A 22149-nucleotide genomic window follows, 5' to 3' on the forward strand; every position below is an offset into this window, starting at 1 on the left:
GTGGTCCAAAACTGTGGCACATTTGCATAAAAAAAAACTTGGATAGATGGATAGACAGACAGATATAAAGACATACAGATGACAGATTGATAGATAATACAGACAGATAGTTTTGTGTTGAGTTTAAGGGTTTAAAAAAAAGACAGCTTAAAGTCCTTACACACTGAGTCCAAAATTCTCGCTCATTAAAAAATATACGACCTCACTTTGTGTCAGGTTTCGTACAAACGAAGCAGGCAAGATGGTAAGTTTGATATTTTAATAGCAGAATGGATCGGTCACAGCGTGAATGGTGAGTAAAACAGGAAGTAGAGAATCAGATGAAGCTTAACTGAATGGTAACCAAGGTCTCTCTCTCTCTCTTATCCAGATGAAGATGATGAAATTTCTGATGACGGAATGAAGACTGGCTGAAGAGGATCGGGATCAACGGTGAGTATGCAGGTAGGTTAAGTCTTGTAGAAAAGGAGTCTTTGTGTCTTGTATTAACATGAGACGAGACCAGACGAGGAGTGAAGGGAGAGTGCTGAATATATGGATCTGGATCCTGGATCTCCTGGATCTTTCTGCTGCCTTTGACACTGTGAATCATCAGATCCTTATATCCAGCTTCTCATCACTGGGCATCACAGGAACTTCACTCCACTGGTTTGAGTCCTATCTCACAGGTCGGTCCTTCAGGGTCACATGAAGAGGCGAGGTATCCAGAGCACATCAACTGACCACAGGGGTTCCTCAGGGTTCAGTTCTTGGTCCCCTCCTCTTCTCCATCTACACTACATCACTGGGACACATCATACAGGCTCACGGTTTCTCCTACCACTGCTATGCTGATGACACACAGCTCTTCCTCTCGTTTCAACCAGATGATCCCACAGTAGCTGCACGGATCTCAAGCTGCCTGGCGGACATCTCGACGTGGATGAAGGAACATCACCTGCAGCTCAACCTGGCAAAGACTGAGCTTCTCGTCCTCCCTGCCAATCCATCTCTACAGCACGACTTCACTATCCAGCTAGATTCATCATCAATCACCCCATCAAGGTCGGTCAGAAACCTTGGAGTAACGTTTGATGACCAGCTGACCTTCACAGATCACATTTCAAAGACAGCTCGATCATGCAGGTTTGCACTGCACAACATCAGGAAGATCAGGCCTTTCCTAACTGAGCATGCAACACAACTCCTCGTCCAGGCCCTGGTCATTTCTAGGCTTGATCACTGCAATGCTCTTCTGGCTGGACTTCCATCATGTGCAACCAAACCCCTACAGATGATCCAGAATGTTGCAGCTCGTCTTGTCTTCAACACGTCACTCCTCTGTTCATCTCTCTGCACTGGCTACCTCTCGCTGCTCGCATCAAGTTCAAGGCATTGACGCTTGCTTACAGATCTATCACAGGCTCAGCTCCCTCCTACCTTCACTCACTCCTACGAGTCTACATCCCTAACCTTCCCTTTCCCTTTAAAACCTCACTTATCGGGCTTATGATACTCTGAATAATGCCTGAACTTTGTGTTTTGAGCACTTCTTGTGTTGTTTTTGCCTCCTCATGATGACTCGCTTAATTTAGTCCTAATTTGTAAGTCGCTTCGGATAAAAGCGTCTGCTAAATGACTTAATGTAAATGTAAATATATAGGGCTTGTTAACGAGGGAGTGCAGGTGATGATGATGATGGCTGATAGAGTGCAGGTGTGCCAAGGAGGATGATGGGAAGTGTAGTGCACACACAGATGAGGAAGACAGACGGTGGATGTGACATTACTCCCGCACCGAAAGCAGCAGAAACGCGGGAGGGGGGGTGGGCATCCTGGAGTCCGTGATGGGGAGGTGGACCGGGTGTAGAATGGACGGACTCAAGGATGGTCCAGACGGCCATGGCGGAGCAGACTGGTCAGGGGGCCATGGCGGAGTAGGAGACCACCCCTCGGGCGGTCCTGGCGGAGACCTCCATTTGGGCGGCCATGGTGAAGCAGGCTGAGGAGGTGGCCATGGCGGAGAGGACCCTTCGGGTGGCCATGGCGGTGGAGGCTTAATGCCCCCCCCTACTCAGGACCAGCGGCGAAGAGGGCTCCGAGCTGGGCAGGACCAGCGGCGAAGAGGGCTCTGTGCTGGACGGGACCAGCGATGAAGAGGGCTCTGTGCTGGACTGGACCAGCGATGAAGAGGGCTCTCTGCTGGACGGGACCAGCGGAGAAGGCTCTGTGCTGGACTGGACCAGCGGTGAAGGTTCTGTGCTGGGCAGGACCAGTGATGAGGGCTTTGTGCTGGGCAGGACCAGTGATGAGGGCTTTGAGCTGGACGGGACCAGCGATGAAGAGGGCTCTGTGCTGGACGGGACCAGCGATGAAGAGGGCTCTGTGCTGGATGGGACCAGCGATGAAGAGGGCTCTGCGCTGGACGGGACCAGCGATGAAGAGGGCTCTGTGCTGGACGGGACCTGCGATGAAGAGGGCTCTGTGCTGGACGGGACCAGCGATGAAGAGGGCTCTGTGCTGGACGGGACCAGCGATGAAGAGGGCTCTGTGCTGGACGGGACCAGCGATGAAGAGGGCTCTGTGCTGAACGGGACCAGCGATGAAGAGGGCTCTGTGCTGGACTGGACCAGCGGTGAAGAGGGCTTTGTGCTGGGCAGGACCAGTGATGAGGGCTCTGTGCTGGACGGGACCTGCGATGGAGAGGGCTCTGTGCTGGACGGGACCAGCGATGAAGAGGGCTCTGTGATGGACGGGACCAGCGATGAAGAGGGCTCTGTGATGGACGGGACCAGCGATGAAGAGGGCTCTGCGCTGGACGGGACCAGCGGAGAAGGCTCTGTGCTAGACGGGACCAGCGGTGAAGAGGGCTTTGTGCTGGACGGGACCAGCGGAGAAGGCTCTGTGCTGGACTGGACCAGCGGTGAAGGCTCTGTGCTGGACGGGACCAGCGGTGAAGAGGGCTCTGTGCTGGACGGGACCAGCGATGAAGAGGGCTCTGTGCTGGACTGGACCAGCGATGAAGAGGGCTCTGTGCTGGACGGGACCAGCGATGAAGAGGGCTCTGTGCTGGACTGGACCAGCGATAAGGAGGGCTCTGTGCTGGACGGGACCAGCGATGAAGAGGGCTCTGTGCTGGACTGGACCAGCGATGAAGAGGGCTCTCTGCTGGACGGGACCAGCGGAGAAGGCTCTGTGCTGGACTGGACCAGCGGTGAAGGTTCTGTGCTGGACGGGACCAGCGGTGAAGAGGGCTCTGTGCTGGACTGGACCAGCGATGAAGAGGGCTCTGTGCTGGACGGGACCAGCGATGAAGAGGGCTCTGTGCTGGACTGGACCAGCGATAAGGAGGGCTCTGTGCTGGACGGGACCAGCGATGAAGAGGGCTCTGTGCTGGACTGGACCAGCGATGAAGAGGGCTCTGTGCTGGACGGGACCAGCGATGAAGAGGGCTCTGTGCTGGACTGGACCAGCGGTGAAGGTTCTGTGCTGGACAGGACCAGCGGTGAAGAGGGCTCTGTGCTGGACGGGACCAGCGATGAAGAGGGCTCTGTGCTGGACTGGACCAGCGGTGAAGAGGGCTTTGTGCTGGGCAGGACCAGTGATGAGGGCTTTGAGCTGGACGGGACCAGCGATGTAGAGGGCTTTGAGCTGGACAGGACCAGCGATGAAGAGGGCTCTGTGCTGGACTGGACCAGCGATGAAGAGGGCTCTGTGCTGGACGGGACCAGCGATGAAGAGGGCTCTGTGCTGGACTGGACCAGCGATGAAGAGGGCTCTGTGCTGGACGGGACCAGCGATGAAGAGGGCTCTGTGCTGGACTGGACCAGCGATGAAGAGGGCTCTGTGCTGGACGGGACCAGCGATGAAGAGGGCTCTGTGCTGGACTGGACCAGCGAAGAAGAGGGCTCTGTGCTGGACTGGACCAGCGATGAAGAGGGCTCTGTGCTGGACGGGACCAGCGAAGAAGAGGGCTCTGTGCTGGACTGGACCAGCGAAGAAGAGGGCTCTGTGCTGGACTGGACCAGCGATGAAGAGGGCTTTGTGCTGGACGGGACCAGCGATGAAGAGGGCTCTGTGCTGGACGGGACCAGCGATGAAGAGGGCTCTGTGCTGGACTGGACCAGCGATAAGGAGGGCTCTGTGCTGGACGGGACCAGCGATGAAGAGGGCTCTGTGCTGGACTGGACCAGCGGTGAAGAGGGCTCTGTGCTGGGCAGGACCAGTGATGAGGGCTTTGAGCTGGACGGGACCAGCGATGTAGAGGGCTTTGAGCTGGACGGGACCAGCGGTGAAGAGGGCTCTGTGCTGGACTGGACCAGCGATGAAGAGGGCTCTGTGCTGGACGGGACCAGCGATGAAGAGGGCTCTGTGCTGGACTGGACCAGCGATAAGGAGGGCTCTGTGCTGGACGGGACCAGCGATGAAGAGGGCTCTGTGCTGGACTGGACCAGCGGTAAAGAGGGCTTTGTGCTGGGCAGGACCAGTGATGAGGGCTTTGAGCTGGACGGGACCAGCGATGAAGAGGGCTCTGTGCTGGACGGGACCAGCGATGAAGAGGGCTCTGTGCTGGACGGGACCAGCGATGAAGAGGGCTCTGTGCTGGGCAGGACCAGTGATGAGGGCTTTGAGCTGGACGGGACCAGCGATGAAGAGGGCTCTGTGCTGGACGGGACCAGCGATGAAGAGGGCTCTGTGCTGGACGGGACCTGCGATGAAGAGGGCTCTGTGCTGGACGGGACCAGCGATGAAGAGGGCTCTGTGCTGGACTGGACCAGCGGTGAAGAGGGCTTTGTGCTGGGCAGGACCAGTGATGAGGGCTTTGAGCTGGACGGGACCTGCGATGAAGAGGGCTCTGTGCTGGACGGGACCAGCGATGAAGAGGGCTCTGTGATGGACGGGACCAGCGATGAAGAGGGCTCTGCGCTAGACGGGACCAGCGATGAAGAGGGCTCTGTGCTGGGCTCTGTCTAACCCACTGCAAAACAAGTCCATTAATTGAACCTCACTACAGGTGGAAAGGTGGCTGTAGAGCAGAAATTCCTCCATGTATGCTTCTATAGACCTGCCATCTTGAAAAATGGAACACAGGGTTTCCGTGGAGCTCTGCATTTTGGGTCTGGTCTTCTGTCAGGTTTCGTACACACGAAGCAGGCAAGATGGTAAGTTTGATATTTTAATAGCAGAATGGATCGGTCACAGCGTGAATGGTGAGTAAAACAGGAAGTAGAGAATCAGATGAAGCTTAACTGAATGGTAACCAATTCTCTCTCTCTCTCTTATCCAGATGAAGATGATGAAATTTCTGATGACGGAATGAAGACTGGCTGAAGAGGATCGGGATCAACGGTGATTATGCAGGTAGGTTAAGTCTTGTAGGAAGGGAGTCTTTGTGTCTTGTATTAACATGAGACGAGACCAGACGAGGAGTGAAGGGAGAGTGCTGAATATATAGGGCTTGTTAACGAGGGAGTGCAGGTGATGATGATGATGACTGATAGAGTGCAGGTGTGCCAAGGAGGATGATGGGAAGTGTAGTAGGGCTGAACAATATATCGTTATCGTATCTAAATCTAGATATGAACTTTCAAGATATTACTAGCGAAAAAAGCAACGATATAGACGATATAGATTTCCCCTCTCCGCGCTCGCCCTGCATACAACTCTGGCAGTCACAACAAACATCAGTTTTACGAATGCCCTTGAATGCACCGCTAAAGCCAGCGCGCGCACACTACCAGGGACATGGGAACTATATTGTGAGAGGGGGGGTGGCTTTTCCATGGTGACGCGTCATTGCTTGTCACGTGACACACCGCAGCAGCAACAGCGCTGAATGAATGATGATCTGCTTTAATGTAATTTTTCCTTTTTTATTCAGAATATAAATGTGTTAGCTATGGCATAAAATATCTGATATTCCGATTGTCAAATACATGCAAGTGGAAGTATATTGTTGTTTAAACACCTTTATAACGATCGCGTTAGTTGAGCTGTATGCGCGATGGGCGCCGCCGTGTTAGTTTGTGCCGCAGACGCAGTTCAGAGAATCGGATCTGTTGGATTGACAACCTCTATGTTTACAACACGTGAATTCATCCACTTCTCCCGAAATACTGAAAAGTAAGTGGCTGGTGAACTGGGAATAGAATAGAGTAAACATTGAAGTTACTTACACAATGTGTATCTGACATGAATAAAACGTGTCGAATTATAATGGAAAGGATTATTATTACCTCTTCCATAGACATCAGTGTGTATTTTACAAACTCTAAATGTATTGTTTTTTTTAGTACTTACGTAGTCATATCGTATTGTATTGATATCGAGATATCTGGCATGAAAATCGAGATATGAAATTTTGTCCATATCGTTCAGCCCTAAAGTGTAGTGCACACACAGATGAGGAAGATAGACGGTGAATGTGACACTTTGTGTCTATCACATTTACACACTGCCTGCGAAACTTTCAATTTCCGTCTCAATTTTTCTGCTTTTTCACATCCATAGCAAGTATTTTAGAAGTGTTTTGACAATTCACAGCCACCGTACAATTGAACGCCAAAATCTAGAACTATTCAGGATCAAACAACTTGGTGGTCTTGTTTTTAATATGTGTCTCCAGTCTCGCTAGCAAAGCTTCAAACTGAGCTGCTGACATCCTGAAGTAAATCTTGAATCGTTAGGGATAATCCCGCAGTAAACTCTTCTTCCTCTCTACGATCTCAGGATTGTTGGATGGACTCTATATTTCCTCTTTCTTTTTCTCTTTTTAAGAAGAGAGAGGACAACAAAATCATCCTCACTCCTTAAAGATTCCATTTTGTATTGTTTTGTGAATTATCCCGCAATGCATAAATAGACATCGCACTCATTGGGTTTCATAGGTTTCTGTGCGTGACAAATTTTTAGGATGACGAATAAGAAAAAACACAAATAGCAATATATCTTGCAACCCTGTTGAATGCCAGCATGTGCTCGTGTTTTAATTCAGAGTTGATTCCAGTATGCACAGATCATTATTCAGCAAACAATGATACCCGTGAACATTTCCTGCTTGTCATACAACATGACTGTCTTATCAAAATGTGGACCTTTTCACATTCTCAGTTGAAGAAAAATAGATTCCTGTTAAACAGGAAGAGAGGTGAGGCTGTTGTCACTGTTTACATACATAAAAAAGGTCTATTCAAATACAGGAGTTTATGGGAATTAGTAAATTGTAAAATAAAGTAAAAATCCATAAAAATATAGACAATTCTCCCTTTCAAACAACTCTTTAATGATGATCCAAACTTAATATTTATTGTTAAACTGGTACAGGTTTAAATTTGTATTAAAACTAGATAACCTACAGATAACTCATAATAGCGCCCCTCGGTGGTGGTTTGGGGTAATACACAATAGGCAGGTCCCCACCGGAATAGAAAAACCTGACAAATATTCACCTTTCTAAAATTAAGAATTTCTGATAAAAAAGTTGATTTTGGGGATTCAAAAATTCCCCCAGACACTTCTGTGTAAAAATTATGGCTTTATTGTATTTAGAAATTGGTGTCCCCACGTGTACCCTTCTAGTCATGAGTCCCCACGACGTAGCAAAAACAAGTATGTGTGTTCAGTATCAAAGCTATTTTATCAATTTAAGTCTCGGGGCAATGTTGACTACAGTTTATGTGCTGCTGAGTGAGTGTTGCAGCGCGATCTCCGCTCTGTATGTGTGTGTGTGTGTGTGTTTGTGTGTGTGTGTGTGTGTGTGTGTGTGTTCGTAAGTGCGTGCGTCAATGAAAGCAGCGCATGGTGTCTAATGTAAGGAGTAGCCCGAAAGGTCCGACCTATATAAATAAAGGTCCTATAAAACCCATGCAGAGCTGGCAAAAGATTTACAGCTTTGCATCGTTCAAACATCGGCCGGAGATCATTTGCGATCAAAGGCCGACGTCGAGGCGACATATTGCCGATGAGCAAACGATCTCTGAGCGACATCGTGCCGATGGAACTTTGTGCATCGGGCCAACGTCGGCCCGACGTACGTGTGCTATCTGGGATAGGTGTAAAACGCCATCAAACTGGATTTTATGATGACAGGACAAGACAAAATTGCAACACAGTCGACATAAAGCTTTCAAGTCTCTAAACAAGTGAGCAACATCACACCATCCAGTGAGTGAGGTCAGGTTGTTGAGGTCCGTGGTGCCATCACGGGACTTCAGTTTGGCTAACAGAATCAGACTGAATTTTTATGATGGCTGGACAATGCAATAGCTACAATAACAGAGAGGTTAAAGTCTTTGTGGTATTTGGTGTTGGAAAATAAATAAATACTTAAAATGTTGTGTTTCCAAATGAGAAAGCACGTCCATTGAGTGAGATCTGTTCTCTGTCATTGAAACGGGTATCCGTGTGTGGACCACGGAAGATGAGTGTCATTGACTTGCGCGTTGGAGTTATCTGTGGTCTCACCACAGACTCACTCCGTGCTCCTACCACAGATTTTAGATCTGACTATAGCCAAGCGAGCAATAGGTGTAAAACGTCATCAAACTGGATTTTATGATGACAGGACGAGACAAAATGTCAAGTTAATTACATGCCATTGCAACACAGTCGACCTAAAGCTTATAAGTTCCTAAACAAGCCAGCAACATTACAACGTCCATGAGTGAGGTCAGGTTGTTGAGGTCCGTGGTGCCACCACGGGACTTTGGTTAGGCTAACTGAAACAAACCGAAATTTTATGATGACAGGACAATGCAATAGCTTCAATAACAGTCAGGTTAACGTCATTATAGCATTTGTTGTTGGAAAAGTTCACAAATACTTCAAATGTTGCGTTTCCAAATGACAAAGCACGTCGATTGAGTGAGATCTGTACTCCGTCATTGAAACGGGTATCCGTATTCGGACCACGGAAGATCAGTGTCATTGACTTGCATTGGAGTAATATCCGTGGCCGCATCACGGAATTTGGGGCGATTCCGTGATGGCTCCACGGATTTTGAGTTAAGGGCACGTGGACATTTCACGGAATCCTGTGAGACCAGGTTGCACATCAGGCAGTGCATTGTAGTCTCCCTGAGGAAAAATTTGATTGATTCGTTGCTATAGGAGAGGAAGAATTTACTAAACTTATTAAATCATCTAAATCGACAACATGTATGTTAGACCCTATACCGACTAAGCTACTGAAAGAGATGCTTCCAGAGGTCATACATCCTCTTCTTAATATCATTCATTCGTCTTTGTCTCTAGAATACGTACCAAAAAACTTTAAGATGGCTATGATTAAACCGCTTGTTAAAAAACCGCAACTTGATCCTACAGAATTAGTCAATTACAGGCCGATCTCGAATCTACCTTTTCTGTCAAAGATATTAGAAAAGGCAGTATCCTCACAACTGTGTTCCTTTATTGAAAGAAATGATATCTGCGAGGATTTCGAGTCCGGATTTAGACCGTACCATAGTACTGAGACAGCTCTCATTAGAGTCACTAATGATTTGCTCTTATCATCCGATCGTGGTTGTATTTCTCTATTAGTGTTACTCGATCTTAGTGCTGCATTTGACACCATTGACCACAACATTCTTTTAAATAGACTCGAACATTATGTTGGCATTAGTGGAATTGCACTAGCATGTTTTAAATTATACTTATCTGACCGTTATCAATTTGTAGCAGTAAATGAAGAGATGTCTCATCGATCACAAGTTCAGTATGGCGTACCACAAGGCTCAGTACTAGGACCGCTGCTGTTCACTCTGTACATGCTACCATTAGGAGATATTATTAGGAAACATGGAATTAGCTTCCACTTTTATGCTGACGATACTGAGAAATGCTGAGAAATATAGCTGTATATTTCTTCAAAACCTAACGAAACTTATCAATTCACAAAATTAACGGAATGCATAGCTGATATAAAAAATTGGATGACTCGTAATTTCCTACTTCTAAATTCTGAAAAAAACAGAGATTCTAATTATTGGACAAAAAACTTCCTCACGTAATAACCTAGAATACTGTCTAACACTTGATGGCTGCTCTGTTAAGTCTTCGTCGTCGGTTAGGAACCTGGGTGTGCTCTTTGATACCAATCTTTCATTTGAAAGTTACGTGTCCAGTATCTGTAAAACCGCATTTTTCCATCTTAAAAATATATCTAAATTACGCCATATGCTCTCATTGACAAATGCGGAACAATTAGTTCATGCGTTCATGACCTTAAGGCTAGATTATTGTAATGCTCTACTGGGTGGTTGCCCTGCACACTTAATAAACAAACTACAGCTGGTACAAAACGCAGCAGCTCGAGTTCTTACCAGAACCAGGAAGTATGACCATATTAGCCCGGCTGATTACTTACAAAGCACTAAATGGTTTAGCTCCGCAGTACTTGAGCGAGCTCTTAACGCATTATAGTCCTTCACGTCTATTGCGATCTCAAAATTCCGGCCAGTTAATAATACCTAGAATATCAAAATCGACTGCTGGTGGTAGATCCTCCTCCTATTTAAGTCAAGTCAAGTCAACTTTATTTATATAGCGCTTTTCACAATACAGATTGTATCAAAGCAGCTTCACAGTATTAAATAAAATAGTACATCAGTGTTTGTTTCTGGTGTAAAACATCCACGTTTGGTAATGCAGATCAATAGCACTGGTGAATCGATTAATCAATTTAAGCATCCCCAACTTTTTTAGCACCAAAACTTTGGAACAGTCTTCCTAACACTGTCCGGGAAGCAGACACACTCTGTCAGTTCAAAGCCAGATTAAAGACACATCTCTTTGACCTAGCATTCACATAATACATTATAGACTTCTATAATTCAATGTTAGGCTGCATAGATTAGGTCAGCCAGAACCGGGAACACTTCCCATAAATCCTGATGTACTCGTTACATCATGAGAAGAATGGCATCTACGCTAATTTTAGTGTCTGTGTTTATCCCGAGGTTTTCCCACAGCCTGCCGGATCCAGGTCGTATCCTGATCTGATGAAGGACTTTCGCCTGGACCCGATGACAACGCCGTGCTGAAGTGCCAACTAGTCTTTCCCTATGGAGGATCCCTTTACCACTCTACAGATAAGGCGTTGTCGGGAAAATTTGTTTCGCGTTCCTACCCCGAAGTGACAAAATAAAATAAAATTCTTTATCAAAATTTATAAGGAAAGACAAGTACTTTGTTTAGGCTTGGCTTGTAGGGAATTCCAAACCTGCGTACATATATTCAAACGCACATAAGTATAGAACCACTTCTAAATGCGCATGTGAACGCCATCAGCGTTTCTCACAGGTTCGCGTTTAAAGTCTGTGTATGCGGAGAATGGTATCGTCTTAGCGGCCCCTAATTTAATAACAAATGATCGTTGCGACGGAAGCAAATCAATCAAAACTAACTTTAGCTGGAAAATAACTTTATTAAAGAACCGCTATAAAGCCAAAACAATCTCTGTTACCTTAAATTATACGCTTATCTCTGTAAAGCTGCTTTAAAACAATCTACATTGTTAAAAGCGCTATATAAATGAAGATGACTTGACTTGACTAGTGGGTTGAGGCCAGTTTTGGATTGTATCCACCTTCCTCTGGTCCATCTGGATGCCATGTTGGTCTATGACGTACCCTAGGAAGTGGACAGAGGTGGTGTGAACTCGCATTTTTCCAGCTTGAGGTAGAGATGGTGATGGCAGAGTTTCTCAAAGACCTGCGTTACGTGGAGGCAATGTTCGGCCAGGTTCCGGGAGTAGATGAGGATGTTATCAATGTAGACAACGACAAATCGGTTAAGGAATTCTCGGAAAACCTCATTCATATAGCTTTGGAAGACTGCTGGTGAGCTGGACAGGCCGTACGGCATAACTCGATATTCATAGTGGCCTGAAGGAGTGACGAAAGCACTCTTCCACTCATCACCTCAGCGTATACGAATGAGGTTGTAAGCACTCCGGAGGTCCAGCTTGGAAGATATGAGTTGTTCCAGAGCTGCCGGGAACAGAGGAAATGGATAACTGTACTTGACTGTTTGAGAGTTGAGGTGTCGGTAGTTGATGCACGGCCTCAAGCCTCCGTCCTTCTTGGCCACAAAGAAAAAACTGGAAGTGGCAGGGGATGTTGATGGTCAGATGAACTGCTGTTGAAGTGCCTCCTGGATATACTCCACCATGGCCTTCTGCTCTGGGATGGACAGTGGATACACTCTACACTTCGGTAGAGTGGCCCCAGGTAGCAGGTCAATAGCACAGTCCCATGGCCGGTGTGGTGGAAGCTGGGTTGCCAACCGCTTACTAAAGACATCCTGGAATGCCCAGTATTCAGGAGGGATCTCCACCTTGTGATCCACCTCCGGACTCTCAATGGTGGTGGAGTTGATGGAGAGTGTGGGAGTGATAGATGGGACACGGCGAGGCTTGGATGATTTCTGGACTGAAGAAAGGCAGGATTGGAAACAGGCATCACTCCATTCGAAAACTTCCCCAGTATCCCAGTTGATGTGCGGTTGGTGTTGTGTCATCCACGGGCGTCCCAGAATGAGGTCAGCGGTGGATCCTTCCAGCACACTGAACATAATTTCCGATGCGGAGCGTCAGTGTGGGAGAGAGGTGATCGGATTCTACCACACCCCAGTGGCTTTCCTTGGATGGTGTGGATTCTCAGATCCTAAAAGAGCAGCGTTTCTTGTGGACGTTCAGTTTCTGGAGGAGTTGGATTGAGATGAAGTTCCCCGCGGAACCAGAGTCGATGAGGGCAGTGTGAGATGATAAGAATCCACTTGCAAAGGTTCAGGTGCTCTGATGGTGCCATGGGCAGAGGATATGCAGCGGGATTTAGGAGAGAACAGGCTGTGAGACGTTGAGAAACTTTTTTGGATGAAGTTATCTCTTCCCATAGCATCGTCATACACAACCATGAGCTGGCGGATGTCAGCATTGATGGAAAGTGGTGAGAAGTGCAGACTCGTTCCAGCCGCTGGTGGCAGCTAGTGTGCGAAACTGGAGGGCGTATGCACTGACAGAGTTATTGGCTTGAATCAGTTGAACAACTGGTCGTGAACTGACAAATCCGAGGCTGTTTGAACAAACACTTCTTTAAAGTGACTGATAGTGAAGTAGTGACGGGTGCGTTGGACTGCCATAGAGATTGAGCCCACTGTAGTGCACGTTCAGATAGCAGGGAAATGTCAAAGGCCACTCGGGCGCGATCGTTGGTGAACTGGTGAGATTGAATCTCGAAGTATAGGGAGGATTGTAACAGGAACCCGCTGCAATCCTCCGCCTCTCCGGTGAATGTCGCTGGTCGGGCCGACTGGCAGAGGCAGCGGATGAAGCAGTTGGTTTGGAGTGCAGGAGTGACTGGCGTGCAGTGTGAAGGACATCGGTGGGAACGGTAGGTGGGTTGTCTGACGCGGTGGGCAGAAGGGAAAGGCGAACTGCATGAACCAATTCTGCGAACGGATCGGTGGGGCGATCCGCTGCAGTCTCCGTGGGACTCTGCATGTGGTCTGGTCTTCTGTCATGGTACAGAGAGAAGCAGACAGGTAAATGGTTGAAACTGATGTTTATTGAACAGAGGCACGGAGTGGCACAGCAGATGAGACTGGTAAGTATGCAATGGAGAATCAGAACAGAATGATGAACTTAGCTTGATGAAAACAATGATATCTGTTTGCAGATGGCGGGACAGGATACGGCAGGCTGATGACAGGAGACAGAAGACAGGAAGCGGGTGACGGGAATCGGAGATTCGAGGACGGAGTTTAGGTAAGGGGTTTTCAGGTGACTAGAGGAGTCTGTACGTTCAGGTAAGGGCGAGACCAGACAATGAAATGAAGGGGAAGTGTCTTTATATAGTGTGCGTTGATGATGAAGTGCAGGTGCAGTGAATCAGAATTCCCGGGAGAGTGAACGAGTGGGCTGATCTGGTGACTCTGTGACAATAAGTGCCTTTTTTAATTTATTTAATTCTGCTGGGTTTTTTTTCACACTTGCTTTGGTCTGAAAATCACATGCAAACACATTTTTATTTGTGCGGAATTTTCATGTAACAGGCCTTTCAGCTGAGGTCCATCTATAGATAGCTGCCACCTACAGTAGTAGCCAAAAGTGGTCCAGCCTAGGAAAATTGAAATCTTCACCCTTTATTCAAATATCATAAAAATTCTGTTAACTCTTTGATGAGTTAACTCGTCATTTATGAGAAAATGCCTCCCTGCCAATAATGAGTTTTTACGGCTTTCTGTGTAATCACTGTTATAAGGTAGGGGGCGCTATTACGCATCTCCTGAACGAGTACGGTATCTCCAGATCAAAACGATCTCATATGTAAGCAGATGCATATTAAAAATAATGCGATAATCAGCCATAAACAGTATATAAATAAAAATGTCCTAATGTTACTGAAATAAATGTTGACCCAGGAAGTGCTATAGGGACTGTGCAAGCTTTGGGGGTGTTTTGATCATCGTTCTGAATCCCATCTAGATGTAGTCTTTGACAAAAATGCTATTTTCTCAGCTTTTTGCTCAAAATGTTGCTTTTTTATGAAACTTACCCACATTCAAGTGTTGATAAAAAAAAAAAAAAAATGCGTGAAGATAGAATATAACAGAATAAAACTTTTTTTTTGTTTAAAAGCAGAGGGTCTGTTCTTTCTTTTCATATATTGCATGCTCAGATATTCATACAAACAGATATTTTATTATTTCATAATATGAAATTTGTTGGGCAAATGGCCAAAAAAGATGTTTTAAGCATATTGTGTAGCTGTGCTTGGAGTCAATTGTTTTATTTGTGATAATGCAATGAAACATGCCAAATTGTGAGGACATACTTTTTGGCCAGGCTGTCATATAAAGAAATTATGAACACATGCAAAAACAAGATAAAACAAATTAATAATAACTGATTATGTTGTAGTCAATGTATGCTTTTTCTTGAAAGATTTTTGTTTTTCTATGCATGTTTTTGCATAGTAAAAAAAACCCCTGTAGTTTGTCTTTTTGCCAAAATAATTTTGTCAGATAAATATCTTAAAATCAGTGTTGTTCTTCCCTCATATTTAAAATATTTAAAATATATATAAAATATTTTCCTCATATTTTGATGGTTTAATTGAACTTGTAGGGTCATTAAAAACAAATATCTCCTCCAGACATCACTTTTGGCCACTACTGTACTTCTCCAACTTCAGTGAGTCAATTGCATACAATGATCTAAAAAACAGGAAATAGAAAAAACACTGTGATGTTGCTGCATTTGTCGCTTTTTTGTTCAGAAGAAGAGCATGGAATCTCTTATCCTGCACCAAGGATAAGAGTGTGAGGTCGACCTGAACAGGAAAGTGCTGATGCAATCAAACCACGGTAATAATGTGTAAAATTCAAACTGCTTCAGATGACTTGAGTGGTGGTATTCTGAATCTAAAGCAATGGTGTGTACAACTTGCCACAGTGGTACAATTTACAGTGTGACTCCTAGTGAAAAAAGCTAATCACTGGAGTCCTGTTGAACTGTAACACTGTTTTTGAACATTTTCAATTGAAGACATACAGATTTAATTAAGTAACCACTCAATGGGATAATAGGTATCTCTAATAAATTATCACATATAGATTCCTTTGAGAAACTCATTCCATATAGAATATCATCCAGGTTCAAACAATCACCTTTCTTTTTATGTTTTATAACCACAGAACAAAATTATTGTACAAATGTTGCAGTTTTATGCCTTAATGTTATGTTCTTAGTTATGTTTAATGGTTATTAAATGATTGGACGGATACATTTTTTACAGTAAGAAATTCTCAATAGTGCGCTCTATAAATCTTGTCTGTTTTTTTGGTAGGTATAGCTTCAAAGCAACCAATCTAAATTAACTTTAATGACTAAAAGAAGAAGGTAGTTTGAGACATTGTTGAGGTCTCTTTTGAAACTCTAGAGATGACAAATGCGAGATTGCCATGGTCTTATTCACAGCAGTAACGTGCTGCATTTAATCTCATTGTTATCTAATGAGATTAAAACAATTGAGAAACAATTGAGATTATAAAGAAATTTCAGTTGTTGTTTTTATTTCTGAACGGGACCCCTTTAATGTCACAAGATAATTCTAATTCTGGATGTTATAATAGTCCGTTCTCAAAATGTTTTACACCTAGTTATAGCCAATGCACAAAATAATTTGGGTTATATTGGTGAGTCATAGGAAATTGGGGTGGAAAGCAATACGGGACAGTGCACTAAACAGGGCTACCAACACATCTCACCTCTGACAAAACTGCTGTCAGTCGAGTTATGCTGACTATAAAAAAAGACAAAACAGTTAAAGCTCTTAAATAAATCTCAAAGACAAAGGGCACAACATTTTAGTGACAATTGCATATTACAGTGTGATATTTTTTGTTACTGAATCACTTACAATGAATAATATAATTGCAGATAACTCCACAGTTTGAAAGTTGAAGAAAAAGGTGTGAAAAAATAATATGTATCTGTTGAAGGGACAAACTCCTGAGCTTAAGTTTGTGTGTGTGTAGGATAAAGGCTTTTAACACTCACACTCTTTAGACATCCCTACAGCGAAGCACTTCTGCAGCCGGCAGTATTGACAGCGATTCCGAGTCACCTTGTTGATAATACAGTTCTTCTCCCTGTGACATGTGTACACCATGTTCTTCTGGATACTTCTACGAAAAAAACCCTGTGGAGAGAGAGAGAGAGAGACTTGATTTTGTGGTCTAAATCTTGGTATGGGTCTACCCTGCTGAAAAGCTGGTTGACAAACTATCTCCAATGAACTGAAGGTGATAATTATCTCAAGCTAAGTTGTTATAGAGAATTTGCAAATAAATAAAATGGCTCTGCATCTAAATTTTGGCCAACTCTTGGTCTGGGCCTGGTATGTCTTGGTCTGGGTCTTAGGGGATCTGGTATTGTTCTGGGGGTTAGACTAAGTACACACAACAGAGTCTAATCCAGTGGTCAGGAACTTATGGATCAGGAGTCATATGTGGCACTTGACAAAAATCATGTGACTCGCCATTTGTCTCACCCTGCACCAGATAACTAGATATCAGTCTCCTGCAGAAAACACTCAATTACAATTCCATTCTGGAGAATATCGCTCGCAGATCTTGCTAAAGGGGTCTCCTGCTTTACTCACTGCAACACAAATATCTCCCTGCATTCTTCAGTTGGCTAAGCAAATATATGATTTATGGTGATGCCAACTCAAAGCATTCCCATGCACGGCTCCATCTTGAATCATCTCATTGATGGATAATATGATTGGTTGTTTATAGTAATGTTCAGCTAGTGTGTTGAGGCTGAGGCCAAGGCTGTTGTGAATATACTACTGTGCTATCAGTTAGTTGCTGAGGTCAAACAGCCTGTGTGTGTTACAGTGCCTTTGAAAAAAAATATTAGAATATTATTGAGATTTGGGGTAGACTCAGGCTTGGATTTGGCTTGAGTCTGTAAACAAGTAACCATTGTAGCAACCACCCACGATACCTTGGCAACCATGTCAATTATCTCAATATTGATAGGTGTGAACCGTAATAAAATTTTACTATGCAAATTAGGAGTATGTCCCTCAAGGCTACAGGGATCCCCCTGCTGTAGAGAAAGATGTCAGATGACTGCCGCGTTTCCATCGAAATTACCTGGAATAATTTGTCCCAAAAACTTTTCCCCCCCAGACCTGTTGCTTTCTGTTTCCACCACAGTCTAAAGTACTTTGAAGAATAGGCAAATTAGTGCAGTGATATAGGACTGCACGCACAGCAACGGATTTTTAAAAATGGTAGTTGAAATTAAATGCTGCATGGAGTCAACCAATCAGAATGCGGCATGAACTCAACCAATCAGCATGTTCAGTGCTCAAGTCCCACCCCCGAAAGTTCCTGAACTTTGAAAAAATACTACCTCGCAAGCAGGGACTTTCTGAGGGGAAAATTTTTATCCCCGGAAATTCATTTAGACCCTGCTTCCTGCTGTTGAAACACACAGAGTACCACCCCAAAGTTCAAAGTTCCTGGGGAAAGTCCCTGCGGTGGAAATGCGGCTTATGTTGAACTGTGTGTTCTGACTCTTTGAAATCTGGCTGCTCACCTGGCTGAGGTTCCTTCTGTAGATTTTTCTGTTCTCAGGTGACTTACAACAGGTGGCAGGTAAATGACACAGATTAACCCTCTGGAGTCTGAGCTGTTTTCTGGGCCCTGGAGGTGTTCTGACATGCTCTGACATTTGTGCTTTTTTCAGTTATTTATAAACATGTTAATGGCAAAGGTGTAAATTCACTCTATATAGCACAAACAGGGATACCAAAATATCTGATCAACATGCATGTATATGTTTGAATTTTTAAGAGAATAATGTTTATGCGTGGTTATTGGAAAAAATGTAAATGAAAGTTGCAGAAATAAGACCACAAAACACATACTAAATATGTGTAAATAAGACTTTTGACTAATGAATTTTGTAGCTTCGAGTTCTGGCTTCAAAATGATGTGAAAAGCATCCTGCTTTATTGTTCTCATAAAACAGTACATTGATTTGAACTTTTCTGAACAGTTTTTTTGTCAGAAGAGGTTTATGCATGGGAGGGGTGGCCCATCAATATTAATGGCCCAATGGCCCATCAATATTAATGAGATTCAGACCAGGGGTGTGACATACACTCTTCCAGTGGCTTATGGGCCATCAAGTGCCTGAACAAAGAAGAGGAGATTCAAAGGTTTTGTTTTTCAATCTGTTTTATTGTAATTCCTCTATGTGGAGGAACTAAATGTTCTAAATTTGCTCTAAGCAAATCAAATGTGAGCAAAATAAATTAATCAGTCTGCTATAAACAAAACAATTGTGAGCAATAAACAAAAGTAAAGGCAGGTATCTCACAGTAAATTCCTGTGTTGTGGCACAGAGTTGAGACAGCACTTTCTGAAAAAAATAGTTTATATACACTCATGGGCGAATGTGAGTCTACAGGGCTCAGTTGCGGTCCAGTTTCTCGTGCAGGACGGAATCGCACAGTCTGTGGAACCATGTCAACATCAGTCTCTGTTTTCCATGCCAGAGTGGACTGCCTGTTGCTTGCCTGCTGGTTAGCCTTGGCTCTCTTCGGGACAGGTGCTTGGACAAGTTCATTGTCACATCTGTAAAAAACAAAACAAAACACACTGTGAGCATACTGATAACACAATCAAAGACACTGTATTATTATCATTATCGATCACTAATGGCCATGGATAAAAAAAGACAACAGTTTTTGTAATATCACACAAGAATATGTACTTTTATACTATGATGATGTAAACAATTATATTTCATCTGTAAATATTATGTCTGTGGACTTACTCAGGAAGATTCTCCATCATACGGAGAACTGAACTGCGTGCCCCTTTGTGAGTGTTCTGGAGAAGGAGAGCTAGCTGCAGCCATATTCCTAAAAAAAAAAAATATATATATATATTTAGCATACATTATCCAAAGCAAACTGATGGGCAATTAATTGTTATGGACGCACATCTATGTATATATCTGTTGATGGTCCATAGGACAGAGAAATATCACAGCGTCGCCGTGAGTATCTGTTGATGAGCCATAAAGGCCGCATGCATTTAGTGACGCACGCAATGAACGGATCGTTCGCGAACGACACATCACTACATTTCAAACATTTACACCTGTATTCACAAACATCTGTGCATAAGGCAGTATTGAAGCATGATAAGCAGTGTGATAGTTTAACCAAAACCTTAAACCATATACATATACATATACATTGTTATGCAATCTTTCATGTAAGATGCCAAAAGCTAGCCAACACTAAGCAGATATAGTCTGAATTGTCAGAAAAATAATTATATAACAGTAAAACTTACTCCGAAATTGTGTCCTCGGCGGGATCAATTCGCTCTTCAAAATGCTGCCGTTCGTCGTCCGAGTCTTCATCTTCCTCTGAGGAAAAGGTGCAGTCTTCCTCGCTGTCCAGAATCATCTGAAGGGCGGAGAAGCTGGAGAAGCTTGCCATATTTAAAACGCGATGAACTATCAGTAAGTCTGATGAAGAAACTGTGTTTTTATGGCATTGATCGGGGGGCGTATGCGATGCATACTAGATCACCTAACTATTTACATGTGAATCGCGCCGGGGGCGGGGCGGCCGCAGCTCATTTAGAGATAATGAAGGGAGAAGGAAAAACGGTACCTCTCGTTGCTTTCAAACGGATTACATGAGTTGAAAACATTTGTTTTTTATATAAATTACTTCATTTAAAAGAAGAGATTTCAAGCTTCATAAAGATATATCACGTGTCTGTGTGAGAAGTATTCGCTGAGTTATGATTCATTTTCGGACGCGTTTCAGAATGGACTACACGGACAGAGAGAAGGCAGAACTCGCTTCGTGTTTATTTTTCTTTATTTGGCGAAAAGCACAACACTTTGTTTTTATTGTGAGTATACACAAAAATAATACACATATAACAGAATCGATTGATGTATGAAACTCCTATGGAAAATCAAAGTCAACAGAGTATTTATGAGTTTCTTTTACACTGATAAAAAAAAAAAGCGAGCTGGTATCGCCAGCGATACCGTCGACCTCAGGGGGTTAATGGACAAGATAATGTTGGCTCTATGTGAGTGTGAGGATCTTTGATGATTGTCCAGCACTCCAGATATGGAGATAAGTGCTGGTTCACTTCACCTGGTTTATCCATCCTTAACAAAAGCATCTAACAAAAAAGCTATACCTGAAGAGCTCTCTTTCGCTCTCAATGTAAACTGTGTCTTAACTAGGATCATTATCTTCCATCTTGTTATCCTAATGGGGGACAGATAGTGTGTCTTAGTGTCTCATTTACAGATTAAAAAACAAAAGTGCTGCATCAATTATTTACCTCCCACCTCACCCCACCCCACTTCTCTTCTACAAAAGAGTACAAAATAAAAGTTTTTCAAAACAAAATTCCTGGTGAAAAATTAAAGTAGACTAGTGTGATCATCAGTGCCAATTTTCTTCAGATTTTATTTAATATTTCCAAAATTATTCAAAAATAATGTTTTTTTTACTCAAAAAATGAGATGCCTACTCTCAAATAAATGAGACCTACGATTAATCAGATGCAAATAGAAATATAAAACCAGTCCTAACTGAAAGAGAACAAGTTGACAAAAAGATTGAATCCAATATTGGGTGATAATATTGCATAACGAGTGATTTATAAGCTATTTTTTGTAGTCCAGTCATTTTTGACCGGGAACACCACGAGGGTGACAATGTGCCATATTGTACAAAATAAAAGTTTTTCAAAACAAAATTCCTGGTGAAAAATTAAAGTAGACTAGTGTGATCATGAGTGCCATTTTTTTTCAGATTTTATTTAATATTTCCAAAATTATTCAAAAATAATATTTTTTTTACTCAAAAAAATGAGATGCCTACTCTCAAATAAATGAGGCCTACGATTAATCTGTTACGGAAGCAGACGGACAACAAGGTAAGTAGTGATGTAATGTTTATTTAAACAGCTGAGTGTCAAGAAGATTCAACGTGCAGAGTTTAGGTGAGTATCAGAGTTCAGGAGTGCAGAGTTCTTGAATGTAATTTGTGAATGAATGATCGCTGTATCTTTTGCAGGAACGGCAGGATGAGACTTCAGAGTGGAGATGATCGTCGTATGAAGAGGATGACAGGTGACAGCACACACTCACGCACCACTTGATGGGACAGACAGGCTTACGGCTCGGACACCACTCGAGATGAGATCTGGACAGACTGGAACAGACTGGAATCGTCGTAGAGAACAAGTAAGTAAACACAGGTAAGTTTAGTAGTGAAACTCGCAGAGAGAAGCACTATGAGTCCGCTTCGGATAAACGAGCCCGGACAATGAGAGGTGCGTGAGGTGTGCTTATGAAGCAGTGGTGATTGATGGGGTGCAGGTGAGACTTATTAAAACTCAGGTGACTGTGATCGCTGGGTGATTGTGGTGGATGAACCTGGCCAATCCGTGACAACACAAGGGTTAAAAATCTCCAACTTTACCCAAAATGTTTCCCAGAATTCCGACAGACTATATATTATAAAAATTCTAATACATTATTAACCATTTTAAAATATGAAAACTCAATTTTAATTTGAGCAACAACCAAACCCTAATA

The 22149-nt window shown here is 43.9% G+C and overlaps 1 protein-coding gene across 1 annotated transcript in view; it reads right to left on the reverse strand.

Annotated features, from left to right (window-relative positions):
* The window catches only part of LOC308696899 (retinoic acid receptor beta-like), a gene marked incomplete at both ends in the record, with an annotated part of 373837 nt that overhangs the window by 119037 nt on the left and 232651 nt on the right, over positions 1-22149 (reverse strand). The window contains one exon of the mRNA XM_081375840.1: positions 16540-16681. Within this exon, the coding sequence (XP_081231966.1) occupies positions 16540-16681 (142 nt within the window). The remainder of the gene's footprint in view (positions 1-16539; positions 16682-22149) is intronic.

Source organism: Scardinius erythrophthalmus (genome assembly GCF_964197995.2).
Source record: "Scardinius erythrophthalmus genome assembly, chromosome: 10".
Classification (NCBI taxonomy): domain Eukaryota; kingdom Metazoa; phylum Chordata; class Actinopteri; order Cypriniformes; family Leuciscidae; genus Scardinius; species Scardinius erythrophthalmus.